Genomic DNA, 19,020 nt, shown 5'->3' with positions numbered 1-19,020 from the left:
CCTACATAATAAATTGCACCTCAGAACGAGCAGGCGAAGCACAATGAATGCGGTTATTGCTTTCGGAGGTGGATGCTGCTGTTTGGGAACGCAGTCGTTTAACAGTTCTGGGAGGCAATTATACAGAAATACTTTGATGACAGACTTTTCTCGGGCATTTCCGAATGACCATAACAACATTTCAGATGCTGTGGAATGAGATCAGTCCGCTGGTTAGTCAGGATTTGCCGTCCCATAGCGCAGTCACATGACTTTTTTGATGCGCTTGGAGGAATTTATTCACAGAATGCATTTCCATCTCCCATTATTTGCATGAAGTCAAAAACCACCTCAAACGAGCCTAAAAACGTTTTTTTGCGAATTAATGCATTTTTATTCGAAATTCAGCGTTTCCATCACTCGATTCTGATGCGATACTTCAAAATGCGCATAAAAGCAGGGTGATGGAAACCCAGCTAGAGAGAGAGGAAGACACAGAGAAACAAGTGAAATGTCTGTTGAACTGTATATCACTTTTTGAATGCCTGCTAATCTGTTAAAATTTGACAAATAGAAAATGTTATGGTAGAAATGGAATAGTAAATAGAAATGGAAAAATTCTTAATTTTCATGTTCAGGTTTCCAGCACAGCCAGGGTTTTAATATGAAGCTTATAAGACTCATCAAACTGAAGGTTTAGTCAGTGGTTCACAGTCTTTCTAAAGCAACAAATTAAATGATTCCAGCAGTTTAGTTGTGTTAGCTTATTTTAAATCTGGTGTTGTCTTTAATTTTAAGCCCTTGGAAGTGTGCTGAGGCCCCCTAGTGGGACATGGGCCCCTGAATGAGAACCACAAGTTTAATGATTTCTCCAATGATACAGACTCAGTGTTTGCAATCTCCCCCTTATCAGAAAATCTCTAACCCGGTAACCAGGGCAACACTTGATAATGACTTGTACTGTTGGCATGTGGTGACATCTACTGGTCATTGATGGAACGTCCTCTGTCCATGGTGCTGAATTAGAAAACTAAATTATAGACAATTATTATTTTTTTAAATGCATTGGTAACAAAACAAAAATACTACAATAGTACATCATTCCATGGTAACATCATGTTTTTGAACATTGCAACAGTATTTTTCAAATAGTATTTTTTGAAGAGTGAGACAAATAGCATGGTACATGAATACTATAAATCTCCCCCTTATCAGAAAATCTCTAACCCGGTAACCAGGGCAACACTTGATAATGACTTGTACTGTTGGCATGTGGCGACATCTACTGGTCATTGATGGAACGTCCTCTGTCCATGGTGCTGAATTAGAAAACTAAATTATAGACAATTATAATTTTTTTAAATGCATTGGTAACAAAACAAAAATACTACAATAGTACATCATTCCATGGTAACATCATGTTGTTGAACATTGCAACAGTATTTTTCAAATAGTATTTTTTGAAGAGTGAGACAAATAGCATGGTACATGAATACTATATTCATTCAGTGCTATGGTATGGTTCAGGATTCCATGGTATTACCATCTGATATCATTACTTTACCCTTAGAACCACTACAATGTTTTTTGTAGATAGTAATTATGCTAATAATGTTCAGTATGGTGTGTTTTTACTTTATTTAAATATTGTAAAGTACAGTAGATGACATTTAGTGTAGATAACATTTCTGTTTGTAATAATGTCTAATTGAGTCTTGATATTCCATCCTTCAATCAGATCTGCATTTCCCATGGGGCTGCCTGAGGAATTTGCATTTTCTGGAACCTATCGAATGAGTGGAAGTACACTGAATAAGAGTTGGAATTTGTGGCAAATGCAAGATCTGAATGGAAATGAACAGCTTGCAGTCAGACTCAACGGGGAGGCCCTGTCTGTGGAGTTCTCCTACAGAACCCAAGAGAACAAACTGAAGACAGCTTTATTCCCTTACCAAACACTCCTCTTCAATTCTCAGTGGCACAAGATTTTATTGCTTGTCAAAAAAGGCTCTGTGAGCCTGATAACAGACTGTACAGTAACAGATTCACAGCAGCTGGCACCCAGAGGACAAGTAAACCTAGATGGATTCACGCATATTGGAAAAATTAAGAACAATTCTGCAATAGCTGTGCCGGTAAACTTTTCTTTCTTATACATATTTCTTATTCCATGCTTTTCTTTCTTATTCCATAAGGTCTTTTCATTACTGTTTTAGTACCCTGATATTTAAATGTCCCTCAAAGCAATTAAAAATAAACAATAGTACTTACATATGTCCAAAACATCATGTTATATGTACATATGCACATTCTTTTTCTTGTGGTCACAATGTTTTTGTGTCATTATGAGATGTGAGTTTGGAGGCTGTTTAAAGGCTCAGCAGCAGACTGTCTCTTTAAATGGATTTGGATTTTGCCAAATACATTTCAGCAGATATGTGGGAATTCTAGCAGTGAGGTTCTAGTCCAACAGCTGACCTGCATAAAAACTCTGAATTACTTATGTAGCTGTTCAATTTGAATTTGTGTAAAAACTTCATAGGTTATTATTTACAGGTTTGTGGGTCACTGGTGTGTTAAAGCATAATATGTCCACACATTTATATATATATATTTATATATTTATTTATTTATCTATCAATAAGTATGTACACTACCATTCAAAAGTTTGAGGCTGGTAAGATTTGTTATGTTTTTTTAAAGAAGAAAGACTTCTACCAAGGCTGCATTTATTAAACCTAAAAGACAGTATTATTGTGAAATGTTATTACAATTTAGAATAATTCTATTTTAATATGTAATTTGATGTGATGGTAAAGCTGAATTTTCAGCAGCTATTACTCCAGTCTTCAGTGGCATTTGATCCTTCAGAAATCATTCTAATTTACATTTCTTATTATTATTAATGTTGAAAACAGCTGTGCTGCTTAATATTTTTGTTGAAACTGATACATTTTTTCAGGATTCTTTGGTGAACAGAAACTTCAAGAGAACGGCATTTATTTGTGAAATAGAAATCTTTTGTAGCATTATAAATGTTTTTTTTTTTATTGTCACATCTTATGAATTTTATACCTCCTTGCTGAATGAAAGTATTCATTTCTCTCTAAAAAAAGAAATGGTTTGAAATATGAGGTTTGTGCCTTCCTCTAAGTAATGATGTCAGTAACTTTTGTGTAACTTTTAAATTAAGTGTCACCAAATGATATATGCACATATTATGAGCTCAATCTACCACTACCATCAACAAGAAAACGAATTTAAATTCATTGTTCTGCAAAGATAATTTACAACAAAAAGTGCAACATAAAAAAAGCTATTTTTTGAACAAAAAACTAATCAATCTCTTTTTGAACATTACACATTTTTTGAACATAATAAGCCAATGATAAACAATTCAATACACCCCACAGACTCACATTATCATGATGCTTTTTGATGGTTGTTTGTCTGTTGTTTCAGTTTGAGCTGCAGTCAATGCTGATCCACTGTGACTTAAACATCCCACAGAGAGGCACATGCGGTGACCTTCCTGCAAGGAGAGAGGTGAGACATGTCTAACATCACAATTTTAATCTAAGAAACTAAAAGCCCAAACTTAAAAAACTGCAATGTAATGCTACAGCTCTACTATTTTCCAGCATTCCCACTCTGTCTCCCAAAGACCAATTAGTGTTTGTTAACAGAGGTCAAATGCCACAGTCTAGTAAAATTTCCCGCCGTCTATTCGAATGTCTACTGGACTCCTCCTCTCACTGTGCCACTGTCCTCCAATCACAGACCCGGAACAGACCACCTCATGCATATGTTTGAGGACTCTGTGGTTATGGTCTCCCTTGTGTTCAGATAGTTGAAAGGGGATTTAGTTGGGTTTCTTGGTCGGGGGGTCCGTCAACCCAACTGATCCCAGAAAACAGGGGCTTTTGTGTCTTTGGGGAAATCATGGCTTGCGCTGCAGGTGTGCGCGGGCCCTTTTTACTGATTTTGTTGGAGATAACCGTCATCTGCACGGCACAGGTAAATGCAACCCTTCTTTGTTCTTTTCCTTTTAGATATCCGAGGCAGAGTTTCAGGTGAGTGCTTGAATTTTCAGCATATGTAAAGAAAAATAAACTTTGCATTCTTAAACAGAATCACAAATGCTGTGAGATATTATAGGCTGTACTGCATTTTTGCTTCCATCTGTACGGTCCATATGTTGTAAGTGCACACCTGTTGCACGAAGGTGTTTGAACTGTTTGCTTAAACTTTTTTCGCATGCTTAAACTTAAAAATGATTTGTAGTATATTTTTACCCGCTGGATCATTTTAGTTTTCATATTATATATCCTTTGTATTAAAGCATCTATAAACATATATATGTGAACTCACTATAGGAGAGCATTGTTTACTTTCTATTTTTGAACAGAGGGCTGGAGCCGGCCCTCCTGGTCCTCCCGGTGTGCCTGGAATAGACGGCATTGATGTGAGTTGATTTTTAAAAATGTGAACATAAATTAAAATATAAAACAATTCAATGACCAAAACATTATGCATTACGGAAGAGCTAGAAGTATGTTTTTCTTGCAGGGGGAGAGAGGTGACACCGGTGAAGACGGTTCGGCTGTAAATATCAGTGTGTCATACATTGATATTATAATTTGCTATATAGGATTTTGTTGCATCTTACATATTGTCATTTGTACTGAAGGGTCCTGATGGAGATCCTGGAAAACCTGGTTCTGCTGGACTTCCTGGATCACCTGGAGCTGATGTAAGGAAACGCATTAAAAAAATCTTTTGGATTCTCTTCATAACATGTTGAAATTGACATAGTCTTGTATGGGAAAGCAAACCTCAGTTTCACAGAGTTCAGTCAGTGGTGGGTGGCACTCTGAGACGGGTCAAAAATGCAGGGAATTTCTCATGCCGGACTGAAGCAAAGAACACAGGAAAATGGTCTGTCCAACAGACAACAGGGTTTTTGTTTAAGCACAGATACCCAAAGCCTGGACTTAATTAAAGTGGATTCCCTGTGAAAATGGAAGTAGGGGTTAAAAAAAATATCCAGTCTGGTTTGAGACAGAAGGTCCATGAAGGTGTTGAATGACAGCCGATTTTGTTTTGGCATCGAATTCTGTGACTAACTGAGTAGTCATTGGTTGGTTAAATGTTTGAAACTTCAGCTTACAGAGTGACTAACAAAGTTTCACGCAACAAACCCTCCCCTAAAACACCCTTTTCAATTAAAGTCTGTCATTGTTTGTTATTGTAAGAGGTAATAATGTAACATTTCCCTTCTATGTTCTTCAGGGATTGACTGGCCCCATAGGAGAACTAGGCCTCGATGGCCCCCCAGGACAAAAGGTGAGCGACTATATGAGCTTCTCAGTTTTCTGCTTCAGTAGGGACCAGAGCTCAAATCAGTGTACTGACTGGCCTTGCAGAGGGAATTATCTGAGTCTGTGTGCTCACTGATCTGTGCAGCCAAGTCAGATTCATCAGATCCTGTTAAACTCACCGATGTTCAAACACAGCACTTCACTTGGCCTGTGAAGATTCTATGGCTTTATGTGATTTTCATAACAGTAATTGTGCAGCAGTGTGATTTTTGTGACTTTCAGAACAGTATATACATATGTACTGTATGTATACACACACAATTACAAATTATGCACTATACACTTATTCTATGCACTTTGTACTTAACTGTCTAGTGTATGAATTATATAAGGTTATTTTGTCATCCAACATCAGAGTTTGATAGCCCATCCCCCTCCAGTATGTAACTAAAGCTGTGTCAGTTGAGTGCATGAAGTGTCCAACATTTCACAATTTGTTTTTTTTTTTCGGTTAATTAGTTCGTGCATCATTTGGACATTCGAAGTGCACTTTTTCTTTTTGGAATTTTCAGTGTGAACACAATAATCACATTATTTATACTAAACTATTAAATTATGTACAGTATAATTAAATGATGTTAAGCCTAAAAAGTGACTTTGTGTAATTGAAACAGGGAGAACCTGGCAAACCTGGACCCAGAGGAGAAGCGGTAAGCCTAATCTTGCCATCTTTCAACATCTCTGAAGCCCATGCATTCAATAAAAACACAATTGAGCAGATAAATAGTTGTAAATAGGCATAAAGCTGATCTGTACCCAATGCGCTGCATCTTTGCTTTCATTCTGACAGCAGCTAATGAATACAGTTAGTCAAAAGAAAAATGTTTCTTTATGAGATTATATTATCGTATTCAGTAAATATGAATTGTCATAAACACATTTCAGAAATGGGAAAATAATATATATAAATAAATAAACCTTCTCTGTTTTTTTTAGGGTATTGGACCTGATGGACCAATTGTAAGTAGATTTTGTTTTAATTTGATAATTAAAAAAAGCAGTGGGTGGAGTGGGTTTTGTTTTGGGTTGTGGACACAAAGGTTTAAATTTGATACTTGTTTGCACAGGGACCACCAGGATCAGGAGGACTTCCGGGTGAGCAGGGAAAAGTGGGACCCCCTGTAAGTGACTCTTTTTTTAAATGCATTGCTTAAACAAGCAGCCAAATTAGCCTCGTCTTTCTTTTGCTTTCTTTTTATACTTGTTTCTGCTGATTTCTTGGTGAAATACAAATCCAATGTGTTCTTGACCAGAATCACTCAAATAGAGCCATTGCAAGAAATAAATAGATTTTTTTTGAAAACTTAAAATAAATGAACAAATAAGCAAAAAAAAAAATAAATTAATAAAAAATCATTAAAAATACCAATTTATGATATGTTAATGATGTATAGTTTTACAGTTCATATCTCACTCTGTCCATGAAAAATCAATCTCAGAGTTCATTGTAAGGGCAATAGTTCAGTATACTTCCTCTCATGCTAGGCAAGGCCATGATATATTTTAGTTTCATAAAGAAAAAAAGGACTTTAAACTTTTAACTTTATGTTTTGTTTCATTTAGGTATTTATTTTTGTTGGTGAACTATTTCTGTAGTATTTCTCTTAGTTTTGGTATTTTGTAATTTTATTCAAAAAGTGAGCAATCTAAATGCTTACAGTTAAAGAGTATTCATACAACAATTAAAAATGATGTGTTTCTCTTTGTATAACAGGGAGCCATGGGTGTGAGAGGGCCACAGGGACCCCTTGGACCAACAGGGCCCCGTGTGAGTATTACTGTAATGTTTCAAGAATTACACCATAGCAGTGACCTTTAAACTCAAAACTGTAAATGTGTCACATCAACATTCATTTTGGGGGAAAATATGTATCATGACTTATCATAAATTATCCTGACTTCATTATGTTACACCAACAAAAGTAATTTTAAAAAGTCAGATCATAGTAGAAATAGTAGAAATATTTAACAAATAAGTTAGATAATAAGGTATAAGATTATAAAGTAGATAATATAAGGTAAAAACTGCAAATTTCTGTTCTAAAGTATACAACTAAGACATCAGTATACACAGACTAATTAGGAACATTATGTAGAGCAGCCGTTATAATTATAAAACAACAGGGTGGCACAATTGCTTCCTTAATCAACTATTTGCCCTTTACTTCCTTCAAAATGGGTAAAAACTGTTGTAAAGAAAATCTGTCATGTTTACAGGGTGCTGCAGGGATGCTGGGCGGAACAATGGAACTGGTAAGAGGAAATCTTACTAGGTGCTCCATCAATCCTTTTGTTGCAAACTATATGAAAACCATATTGTTTTCGACATCCACATTGAAATATGTTGTGATAAACAACAATGTGTTTTGAGTAAAGTGCTCCAAGGTGACTATTAGATATTGCTGGACTGAGTGACATAAAGTGACGCTAATTTTTTATTTATTTATTTTTCTGATGTTAAGTGCTCTAATGCATGCCCATCTGGTGCACACTGTCAGGGTCATAAAGGGGTGAAAGGAGAAGCTGGAGAGCCTGGTAAACAAGGACACAAGGCAAGAACTTTATTTACAAAAAGTCTGATAAATTTACAATGACTAAGGAGGAACCAGAAGCATCTGGGTTTTGTGTACATGTGTGTGTGAATGTGTGTGTTTGATGTCAGCATGTGTCATGAAGTTCTCCAGAGTGAATTTGAATGTGAATTAAGCAATAGGTCTGTTGTAATGAGAAAACATCGCGTTTGAGACATTTTTTTCTCCAGCTGTGACATTTTCTAGATTATTACAGAGCTTCATTTATAATTAAGGACTGACGCTCGGGCTGTATTAAGGTGCAGGATGTATTTAAATACTGTCTATTAAAGTTCTGTATAAGAATTACACTCCACCGGTGCATGAAGAATAACGAGGGATTTGAGTGTTGTAAGAATAAGTTACTGTGGTGACATTTAATTCACTCGTGGATGCTTGCTATATTGTCCTCAAGATGCTTGGCTCAGAATCACATCATTTACCTCAATCAAAACTTTGTAATTTATTTTTCAGTATTACGCTAAAAGCAAGACGTGTTTTGAGTAGTTTCGGATGCCATCCCTGCTTTAAAAAGAACATATCTATCTATCTATCTATCTATCTATCTATCTATCTATCTATCTATCTATCTATCATAAATTACTGCCTTTTGTGTTAGGATAACATGTGGGTAATGCGAACAACTGAGTCATTGTGCATTTTGAGGATTTTTAGAATTTTCTTTCTCTTTTTAGGGAGAGGAGGGATATCAGGGGGCACCTGGAGAGGTCGGAGCCCAAGGCCCAACTGTATGTGCATTTCCTGTTTATTTCAGCAATCTACACTAAATCAATGAATTAATCCAGTGGCTATATCTTGATCTAGTCTGAAAGCCTTGTTTCAATGATGTGCTCTCAGGGTTCACAGGGAATTCGAGGTGCCACTGGTATGATTGGTACCAAAGGAGAAACGGTAAGATTTCGATAGAGGTTGATAGAAATGTGAAGTTGTTTAGTTTATTTCACAATGTGGTAAAAACATGTAGTATCAGGGGGAGGGACATTCTCATTCTAGACAGCATTTGATTGGACAAATATTTGTATACACCCCTGCATACAAATTGAGAATTCAATATATTTGTCCATTTTCAATGAAGAGAAAGACTATATTGTAAATGCATTTATATAAACTAAAAGTCATAAAACTACTGTTTAGAGAATCAAAATGTTACTAATTAATAAAAAAAAAAGAAAATTAGAGTGGCATTAGATTGTATACTGCAACACTGCAACAGACAATTGATAATGAAGAAAAATGTAATACAAAACACAGAAAATAAATAAATAAATCTGAAAACAATATGTTGTTATTTTTTACAGGGGCCTCGAGGTGTTGATGGGGACCCAGGCCCTCAGGGTGTTGCAGGGGCGATGGTAAGTACTTTAACTTCCTCTATCTTCTTCAAACTAAACCAATCTAATCTAAAGCTGTAAACAATCCTGAAACAGGAAAGTTCTGCCTCTCTATCACAGTTGAAGGTTTCAGCAGTGGGCATGACTTGAAGTTGATGTCCTGAGCCTTGGGTGTAAATCAACAAATCAATATTAGCAGATATCTGAGGTGTGTTCTTTTTATCTAGGGGGATCGAGGCCAAAGAGGAGGAATGGGAGAAATTGGCCCTAAAGGTGAACAGGTATGTGACAACCATCATTATAACAACAAAAATTGCACACAGTATAAGTTTAAGAGGTTTTTGTTTATTAAATTAGCCTGTGAGAAGTTGCCCATGATAAACTGGATCCTAAATGGGATTTAGTCATGTAGGACATGATCCAGGATCAACATCCTTGTTAGACCTGGAACAACATTCAAACAACCAAACAATGTTGGTCCAGGAACATGCCCTATTTGGCTATATCCTCTCATGCTAAGGGTAATACAGTACATCTGATTCTGATTTTAATGAATGTATCTCTTTCTGCAGGGACCTCAAGGGCCGAGAGGCAATACTGGTCTTCCAGGGCCGAAGGGAGGCAGTGTATGTGGTTTACCATAAACTTTCACTTCTTTTAATGAAAATGCTGCTGGTACCCTGGTGGTACAGTGATGGTGTCAGATGGTAATAACATGAAAAACATGGTAGTATGGCAATTTTTGGTACTTTTTTGTTAGTGTAGATAAAAGAATTTGCTTAAAGACTTTTGTAAGCATCCAAACAGCACCAATCTGTGTCTTTTTTCCAGGGTTTGCCAGGTGTGGATGGACGTGAGGGAATCCCTGACATGCCAGGTGCCAAGGTACAGCAGAGTCTGGCATTCGTTATTCAACCATGGCCATGTAAAAAGTGTGACAGTGGTAATAGTACTTTATTTTATTTTTTTTACTTTTTACAGGGTGCCACCGGAAAACCTGGAACTCTGGGGGAAGTTGGCCTTCAAGGACTCCCTGTAAGTCTTACAGTAGAAAAAAAAAAATGCATTCGATATATGAACTTCCATAATGACTGTGAAGAAAGTCAAAAATGTTTGCCAGAGAATAAGAAAGTTACGTTTTTTTTTAATTGAAATATTTGACAGCATTATCGGTTTATTTTGTTTTTGATGAAATAAATGCAGCCTTAGTTAGCATACTGTTAGAGACTTCTTTCGAAAACATTAAAAACTTACCAACCCCTTTTAAATACGTTTAAACAGTATTATATCCTAACTTTCAGCTTCTTTCTACAAGATGTAGCACAATGAGTCACTTTCATTTTATCCTCGTCAGACATGCTTTTGTTACAATATCATGTTCAACCTGTCTCCTTTAAAGCTGTTAAGCAGATAGCTCACTATAGCAGAGCATAAAAAAGTCAATCATTTATTTCAATTTCAAATTTGTGCATGTTGTGTCTGCTCCATTTCATGGCAGGGGCAAGATTATAAAATACCTCTCTGACTTTCTGCAGTATGATGTCAGCTCTTCATGACTAATTCACATCGTCATTCATTTTGAGACGGTTTAAATCCACCCCTTGGATTTGACTTTGATCTTACAGAACAAAGAGAAGGCATTTTACTTCCTTCAGGAGACGTAGCTTTAAAGCAACTGCATTTTGATATTTAGTGACTTTCTCTTCCATATCTGCAGGGTTTACCAGGAAGCCCAGGTCCAAAAGGTGGAGCTGGAGAGAAGGTGAGAGATGTTGCTGAATTGATGTGTGTTCGGTGCAAAGTCATCACATTTTTTAACACCCTGAACTGACAAAAGCTTTTATCAGGACAATGACACAAAAATAATTTTCCATATGTTTCAGAACCACTGACTGTTAAAGCTGAAACTACTATTTTTTATTTTTAAATATTTTCTCCCATCCTAGTTTGCTATTCAGAGACTAACTAACTAACTAACTAACTAACTAAATATGTAGGTTGGTTTTAGCATTTTGCCAATATTAACATTCTGGCTGATACACACTCCCATTATTTTAATGTTATGGCTGATAAATAAATAAATGGCCAATATTAAAATCTATACTATTTTGTCTAAATAAATTAACAACAAAACACTAAAAACAAAATCAATCAGTTGCTAGTGAATTTAGGCATCACAAAATTATAATGTATAGTATGAAAAATGGATATTCATTTTGAGATTTGCTGAAGATTACATTTAACAGTGTTATTTTATAATTAAAATTATTAGTGTTTTTTTTTTTAAGATTGAAAGATTACTATTATTAAGAATATAGATTTTAAGGTAAATTCTAAATGTAATTTTTTTTTTTTTCTTGAAAAGTGTAATACTGTTGCTTATTATGAACACTGTGTGATATACTCTCTTACAGGGTAATGCTGGACAATCAGGCCTCATTGGTACTATGGGATCTGCAGGTAAAGCGGTAGGTAAACCACCCAATAGCTAATTACAGATCTGTAATTATTGTGCAGGAACAGATTGTCTGACAGTAAATGTCTCTGTTCAGGGTGAGCGTGGAGAACAAGGAGAAGTCGGACCCATTGGGTCTATTGGACAACCTGTAAGTACCCAGAGCAGTATGACTAACGGCTAATAGACAGGCTGGATGTGTCTGTATTTACTCACCAAGGAATATTTCGCAGATGATGATAGTTTCCTTGTGTTTAGGGAGAACGGGGAGAGCAGGGGCCACCTGGGCCGATGGGGAAACCAGGAGCCAGAGTAAGTGCATAATCTGAATAATGATATGGTTGTGCTATCAAAGCAAGCATCTGCCGTACTGTCATCATGCAAATTGATGAACAAAGTAAAAACCTTTGCCTGTAGAGAAATGGGTGTCCTTAGGTTGCGCAGAGGTTTCTCTTTTATGGCTCAGCATAACATGTTCAAGTATGAACCCTGCTTCAGATGTTCCTCCTAAAAAAGAAATAAAAATAGACACAAATTATAACAAATGTTGGCTAGCTATACAATTAATGTGGATGGTATAGTTCAGATTATTTGCTCCTGGAAGAGTTTAATGAGAAATGTTTGAGTTCAAAATTGAAATCTCAGAAGAAGAAGCAGGCGATTTTCAGGTTTCATTTGTCTTAATTTGTTCTCCATTTTGTCTACACTGCAAAAATAATTCATCTTAATTAGTATTGTATGCCTTTTGTCCAGAACAAATATCATAACATCCTTAAATCATTTTGACTGCAATGCGAAATAGTATTTTTTTTTCATATATATATATATATATATATATTTGTTTACATCATTGGCAAATTGTTGTTTCTTGTTTTAAGCATAAAATATACTAAACTTATTTATGTATTTATTTATAAAGAGGAAAATAATCTCTCACAGTTTTGTTGACAAGTAAATTCATCTTGTTTTAAGGCTGTTTAGATATTTAGTTACTGGAAAATGAGACAAACATAATGAAAAGAAAATGATTTTGTGCTGTGTTGGAGAAACTACATTAAAACATTTTTTTTCCTATAAGCTGGCAGCAAACCCAGAGTTCAAAACAAGTCATAGACAGCGCTACATTTACATTATTCTATTATCCCAGTGTTCAAAGAGAAAACAAGTCATTTTGACATCCACTAAGCTCGATCGCTTTTACTTATTTAGACTGTCTGGTGCGCAGTGAATTCTAAAACTTTTCACTAATAGTCTTTGAGGGGAATTCGTGACTTTATATTGTGGTAATTTGAAGGTCAAACCAAGGCAAATATTCATAGTTCTGAAATGCAGACACTGCTGGTAAGCAGTGGAAGAGATTGGAGCCAGCGGTCTCTCTCTCTTGAATGGGATCTCACCTCACTGTTTTCACAGTAAAGAGTAAACAGTCAAAAGAATGTCTCACAGCAGTGTCTCTCAAACAGCCCTCTGTTCCCCTGCCATTCCCATGAGCACACACTTATCTACACACACAAACACTCACGTTTAAACATGAATATATTATGTAAGTATTGTGAATAAATTGCAACATTATAATTTTTTTTTAAATTAAAAAATATATGGGTTTCAGCAGGTTTTATGAAGGAAAATTCAAGACTTTTCAAGACCCTTTTAAGACCAAGTAAAAAAGAAATAAAATAAATAAAGAATCAATTTAACGGAAACAATTCATCAATATTTGCCAATGGGCTCAGAAAAATCAACTTAATTTTAAAGGGAAAACAAGGTTTTGTTCTTGTTTTAAGGATAAACTCACCTATTTTTTGTCTTTTTATCCGAAAACAAGACTTTATATGTTCACTTTTCATCCCAAGTGAATGTATCGTGATTTAAGGATGCTTAGATATTTATATTAAAAAACAAAACAAAAGTACTAAGAAAGATTTTGTTTTGACCTTTTTAGAACTTAATTTGTGGAAGGGCACATTAAGACTTGAGACCTTTTTCAGACCCGCAGAATATCATTTTATGACACAACTGAAATGCAGTATTTACAAACATATGTTCAAAATTTACATTTATATATTCCAGTTCATAAATATATATTAAAATTGTAACTATATATTCAGATTTATAGCTACATATTCAGCTGTAATCATGTATATAATTGTATATAATTACCCTGCATACTTACAGCTATTTCCTATATATATATATATATATATATATATATAATGTATATGTGTGTGTGTGTGTGTTAGAAATGTTATTTATTGATTGATTGTTTGATCAGTTGACTGATTTACAGTACAATACCATTTGTAATGACAAAACTCTGAAACAATTCGCAAGACTTTAGAATAAAAAAAATTATTCAATAAAAAAAAGGCATCAATTAAATGCCTCAGTTGGAGAGTGAATTTCAGTTAAAACATATAGGCTTAGAGTGAAAAATTTAAGGAGGTCTGAATACTTTCCGTACCCACTGTAAGTATAGAACTGTAGATTAAATCAGCAGTGTAGAAAACACTGATGTACATTCACATACCAAATGTATCAGCATTTGCCGTTTTGTCCTGATCTTGCATTTTCTCAGACTGCACTCTCTTTTTAAAAATGCATGAGAGTGTTTTTGCAGGGGAACTAAAGGATTCTGCAGTCTTTTCTCTTTATTGACAAAGGTTTTGAACCTTTCCCATCTGTTTGGAAATCCTGCAGTGAGACAGGAAAGAATATAAAAAGACATCAAGCAGAATTTTACAGTAAATCCCAGACTCTGACTGCATGTCTTGTTACGTTGATTGTCTTTTCAGGGTCCTAAAGGTGACTTGGGCTTGCCTGGACTTCCTGGACCACCAGGCCTACCAGGAATAAAAGGAGATAGGGTGAGGATATCTCTGCCGACCACATTTGAAGAGATTTTTTTAAATGTCAAAATATCTCAAACTTTTCTCTTTAAATTGCTGTTACCTTTTTCAACATGATTTTGTTCCCTGGTGAATTGATAAAACCTGTGCACCCTGACTTCTGGAAATTGAAGTCAGGAATTGTGATTGGTGCTTGTATCCTTAATTCTATATTATTAAGGAACAGCAAAGTGTACTTGGAGTTCTGCTACATCAACATTCCTGTAACTATTACAAAAAGTCATCTGTAGCTCTTTAAAAACCGCTAACCTCTTTATATTCACTGTTCTTGCTCAATTAGACAGTGAGGGTTCCACTTTTCTAGCCTTTAAAGCACTGCAATTATTATGTGCTCCCATTGGTGTTTTAAAGTTTAAAAAGCTTTGAAAGTACAATGAGGCTTTTGAAAATCAAACTGGTGCATTTTAGATTCAATGATTTCCTTAATGCATTTGAAAAAAGAACTTAAGCACCTCAAACAGATGTAGGATTAATAGAAAGAGCAAAATTCTGAGCGTACATTGAGTAACTGTTGCTTAGTTAAATATTCATGGGAATGAATTTCTGAATGTGATATTACACAGGGTGAAGCAGGAGAACCTGGACCAAAGGGAGAACAGGTAAGAGCATGATTCACATTATCATCAGATACAGCACTGCAGAACTAAACTACCCCAGATACTTTTAAAATTAATGCAAAAAACTAATGTAAAAAAGGCTATACATGTATTTAAATGAGTTTATTGAAGTTTTTGATTGAACATTATTTATTCAGGGTATCATTCAGAGAACTAAAGCAAAAAACAAAAATATGCCCTGTGATAAAGGGCTTTTACCATGGTTAAAGGACACCAAACCCTTTAAAACGCATTAAAATCACTGTAACAGCCAAAATCAAATGGTTTATTGCATCTTGAATTATATAGTTTACATCTATATAATGAAAGACGGCAATATTTATTAATAATAAAAATCACAAACCAGTTCTCTCACCAAGTAATATAGTTCCTGTTGGCTATGAATGCAGCTCACCCAATCACATTTTATAACCAAAACAATCTATTCTCAAAGTCTTACAGTAACAGAACTAGACACATAACAGAACATAGACATCCCTCACAGTGATGTGTTTTATTGTAGGGAGCTCAAGGTGCCGAGGGAACACCAGAAGACAAGGGAGATGTTGTGAGTAAAAGCTCGGAAATACTGAGTTGAAAATAATATGAATACAGTATGCAAATGTACACTGAGTTTTGAGATATTGTAGTGCATTGTAATTCTCTTGTTGTTTCTGTACTTAGGGTGACCCTGGCCAACCTGGAGCTAAAGGAGAAGTGAGTTTTTGATCAGTATTCTTTTATGAACTTTTGACTACTGTCTATTCGGCACTTGGCTCTGACTTTAGATAATCCATGAAGAGTTTTCCTTGGCTTTATCTCAGCTCACTCTAGTGCTTAGATATAAAAATGAAATGCTATATTGTAATGATTTACCGTATGAAGATGCTAGTATTACATCTAGTTGTATACTTACGTCTCTGGTGTAAATTCAGGTAGGTAACCAGGGGGATCCGGGTAACAGAGGACCAGAGGGTGCCCGTGGGCAGCCTGGCATTGAGGCGCCTTCTGGTAGTCCTGGACCACGTGGCATGCAGGGGAACAGAGGAGCTCAATCCATGAAGAGTTTTCCTTGGCTTTATCTCAGCTCACTCTAGTGCTTAGATATAAAAATGAAATGCTATATTGTAATGATTTACTGTATGAAGATGCTAGTATTACATCTAGTTGTATACTTACGTCTCTGGTGTAAATTCAGGTAGGTAACCAGGGGGATCCGGGTAACAGAGGACCAGAGGGTGCCCGTGGGCAGCCTGGCATTGAGGGGCCTCCTGGTAGTCCTGGACCACGTGGCATGCAGGGAAACAGAGGAGCTCCAGGACCTCGTGGCACCCAGGGACCAGCGGTATGTTACCAACCTTTGAAAGAGAGAGTGATTAACAATTACACTTCATGAGCCAATTCTGTGCAAGGTTATTAAAAAAGACAGACACAAATAGAGTTTGCCACAAATTTCTCTTCACATGTAAATATGCATTATCGATGTTCTATCTGCTTTTTAAGACCATTTTCTTGGTAGTTTTCATTGTTTTGTTGCACATCCTGATTTTGCTTTGCATGTACTGTACATTACAGTTCAAAAGTTTGGGGTCAGTATGATTTTTTTATTTTTTATTTTTTTTTTAAAGAAATTAATACTGTTATTCAGCAAGAATGCATTAATGGCTGCAATATAACAAAGAGTGAAAAATTGAAGGGGGTCTGAATACTTTCCGTACCCACTGTACATTACAGTTCAAAAGTTTGGGGTCAGTATGATTTTTTGATTTATTTTATTTTTTTGAAAGAAATTAATACTGTTATTCAGCAAGAATGCCTTAAATTGGTCAAAAGTGACAGTAAATACATTTATAATACCATCAAAAAATATATTTCAAATAAATAAATATTTTTTTTATTTGTATTCATCAAAGAATCCTGAAATTTTTAGCACAGCTTGTATTAAGCAGCACAGCTGTTTTTAAAACATTGACTTAAAATTGTGATAATTTTTTCACAATATTACTATTTTACTGTATATTTGATCAAATAAATGCAGCCTTGGTGAGCATAAGAGACTATAAAAATAGATAAATGAATAAATCAATTCTTACAGACCCCAAACTTTTGAACGGTAGTGGTTATATTGCTATATATCTATTTATTGCTATTCTATCAGCTTATTCAATGTATTCACATGTTTTTATAATGAGTTGATTTTTTGGTAACTATCGGCATTAAACAACCTCATACATTTTTTCCCAATTATTCTGTATTATTCATGTGTCCACATTGTGACATCAAAACCAGAGAAAATATGATTTCAATAGGTACAGGGCTCCTACGGACATTGAAAACCTTTAAATATTGTAAAATGTAAAACTGTAATTTCCAGTCCTGTAGGTGTCTATAGTGACTATAATTTTGTTCTGTTATGCTTAATTCAAAATATACTTAATTGGCAAATAATTGCTTTTTGTTAGTGCAGTCTTGAATGAATTAATATTTTTAATCCTTATCCAATAATCATGAATAATAGGAAAAGTTTTAGAAACTAGAAAATTCAATTGCCAAAATGTGTGGAAACCCCGTTGTTGTCAGCGTTTTGTTATACACACTAATTTTGTTTGGAAAGGTACGTCAAGAAAAAAAAAATCAATGATCAGAAACAGTACTGTGATATCTGAAACATTCTGCAGCTTTTAAGAACACTTACATCCAATTCCAATATTTTTCTTTGTTATTTTCTGAGGTAGAGCTGATTAGTGGTTTGAAATGAGATGAAATGATCAGAATACAGTCAAATGATTGTGATTTTCTTCCAAACAACTCCTCCTGTGTTTACAGGGTAAAGAACCAAGTGATCAACACATCAGACAAGTGTGCATGCGTGTTATGCAGGGTGAGTCTGGAAGCAAAGATTTTTATAATTTCAGAATTAAACGTAATTTCCCGTTTAAGCATGCAGAGCCACTCTTTTGCCGCCAGTGCATGACTCTATAAAAAAAAAAAAAAAAAAAAAAAAAAAAAAAAACCGCCTTTGAAGAATTGTTTGTTTTCAATGCTTCGGAGTGCTTATCGACATCACATATTTTCAGTAAAAATTCATACTGTTTTATTATTTATGTTAAATTGTAGAACAGTGATGAAGAGACATTATTATTTTGCAATATATTTCTGACAACTTCGCACAACTACAGAGGATCTGCGTAGTGACAGTTCCACAGATGGATGTGTGGCTGCAATGCTTGTTGCATGCTGTATTTGGGATAGTTCACCCCACAATTTTGTCACATTTTCTCACACTATATAACACATTTTCTCATATAACCAAAACAGTTTGGTTACCAGTGTTCTTCATCTTCCTTTATGTCACACAGAAAGAAAGCCATACATGTTTGGAAAGACATGAGGGTGAGAAAATGTCAGAATTTTCATTTTTTTGGATGAACTATCCCTTTAACATTAGAAATATGCAAATAGGAATCTTAACCCATGGTTTAAAAATGTACAGTCTGCAATATAAAACAAATACTACACTGTATTAATTACTAGCTCACTAAGCAGTTTGAACAAAAAATATTTCTGTCATGACAACTCTCGGAGGGATTGGCATGGTAATGTACATGACAATGTTAATGTATTTGGTCTTGGCGGAATAGATCTGCTACGCTGCTGCTGCTGCGGCAGAGCAAGTACCGAGACTTGCTACTGCCAATACATCCACAACATGCTGCTGTGAGGATGTAAGAAATATTGCTGCTGCAAATATAACATACATGAAATTACCCCATGTAGCATA

At 35.2% G+C, this 19,020-nt stretch overlaps 1 protein-coding gene across 1 annotated transcript in view; it reads left to right on the top strand.

Moving 5' to 3' along the window:
* Positions 1–19,020, top strand: part of LOC107664283 (collagen alpha-1(IX) chain-like) — a 33,043-nt gene that overhangs the window by 8,954 nt on the left and 5,069 nt on the right. The window contains exons 5-34 of the mRNA XM_016454810.1: positions 1,718–2,114; positions 3,442–3,525; positions 3,826–3,996; positions 4,388–4,444; positions 4,549–4,584; positions 4,670–4,732; positions 5,272–5,325; positions 5,975–6,010; positions 6,297–6,320; positions 6,428–6,481; positions 7,075–7,128; positions 7,578–7,613; positions 7,823–7,912; positions 8,626–8,679; positions 8,789–8,842; positions 9,250–9,303; positions 9,510–9,563; positions 9,855–9,908; positions 10,114–10,167; positions 10,264–10,317; positions 11,000–11,044; positions 11,697–11,750; positions 11,835–11,888; positions 11,996–12,049; positions 14,530–14,601; positions 15,207–15,242; positions 15,763–15,807; positions 15,924–15,956; positions 16,438–16,584; positions 18,066–18,120. Coding sequence (XP_016310296.1) covers positions 1,718–2,114; positions 3,442–3,525; positions 3,826–3,996; positions 4,388–4,444; positions 4,549–4,584; positions 4,670–4,732; positions 5,272–5,325; positions 5,975–6,010; positions 6,297–6,320; positions 6,428–6,481; positions 7,075–7,128; positions 7,578–7,613; positions 7,823–7,912; positions 8,626–8,679; positions 8,789–8,842; positions 9,250–9,303; positions 9,510–9,563; positions 9,855–9,908; positions 10,114–10,167; positions 10,264–10,317; positions 11,000–11,044; positions 11,697–11,750; positions 11,835–11,888; positions 11,996–12,049; positions 14,530–14,601; positions 15,207–15,242; positions 15,763–15,807; positions 15,924–15,956; positions 16,438–16,584; positions 18,066–18,120 — 2,129 coding nt within the window. The remainder of the gene's footprint in view (positions 1–1,717; positions 2,115–3,441; positions 3,526–3,825; positions 3,997–4,387; positions 4,445–4,548; positions 4,585–4,669; positions 4,733–5,271; positions 5,326–5,974; positions 6,011–6,296; positions 6,321–6,427; positions 6,482–7,074; positions 7,129–7,577; positions 7,614–7,822; positions 7,913–8,625; positions 8,680–8,788; positions 8,843–9,249; positions 9,304–9,509; positions 9,564–9,854; positions 9,909–10,113; positions 10,168–10,263; positions 10,318–10,999; positions 11,045–11,696; positions 11,751–11,834; positions 11,889–11,995; positions 12,050–14,529; positions 14,602–15,206; positions 15,243–15,762; positions 15,808–15,923; positions 15,957–16,437; positions 16,585–18,065; positions 18,121–19,020) is intronic.

This window comes from Sinocyclocheilus anshuiensis, unplaced genomic scaffold (genome assembly GCF_001515605.1).
Source record: "Sinocyclocheilus anshuiensis isolate Anshui unplaced genomic scaffold, SAMN03320099.WGS_v1.1 scaffold425, whole genome shotgun sequence".
NCBI classification, from domain to species: domain Eukaryota; kingdom Metazoa; phylum Chordata; class Actinopteri; order Cypriniformes; family Cyprinidae; genus Sinocyclocheilus; species Sinocyclocheilus anshuiensis.
This window is presented reverse-complemented; position numbering and strand designations above follow the sequence as displayed.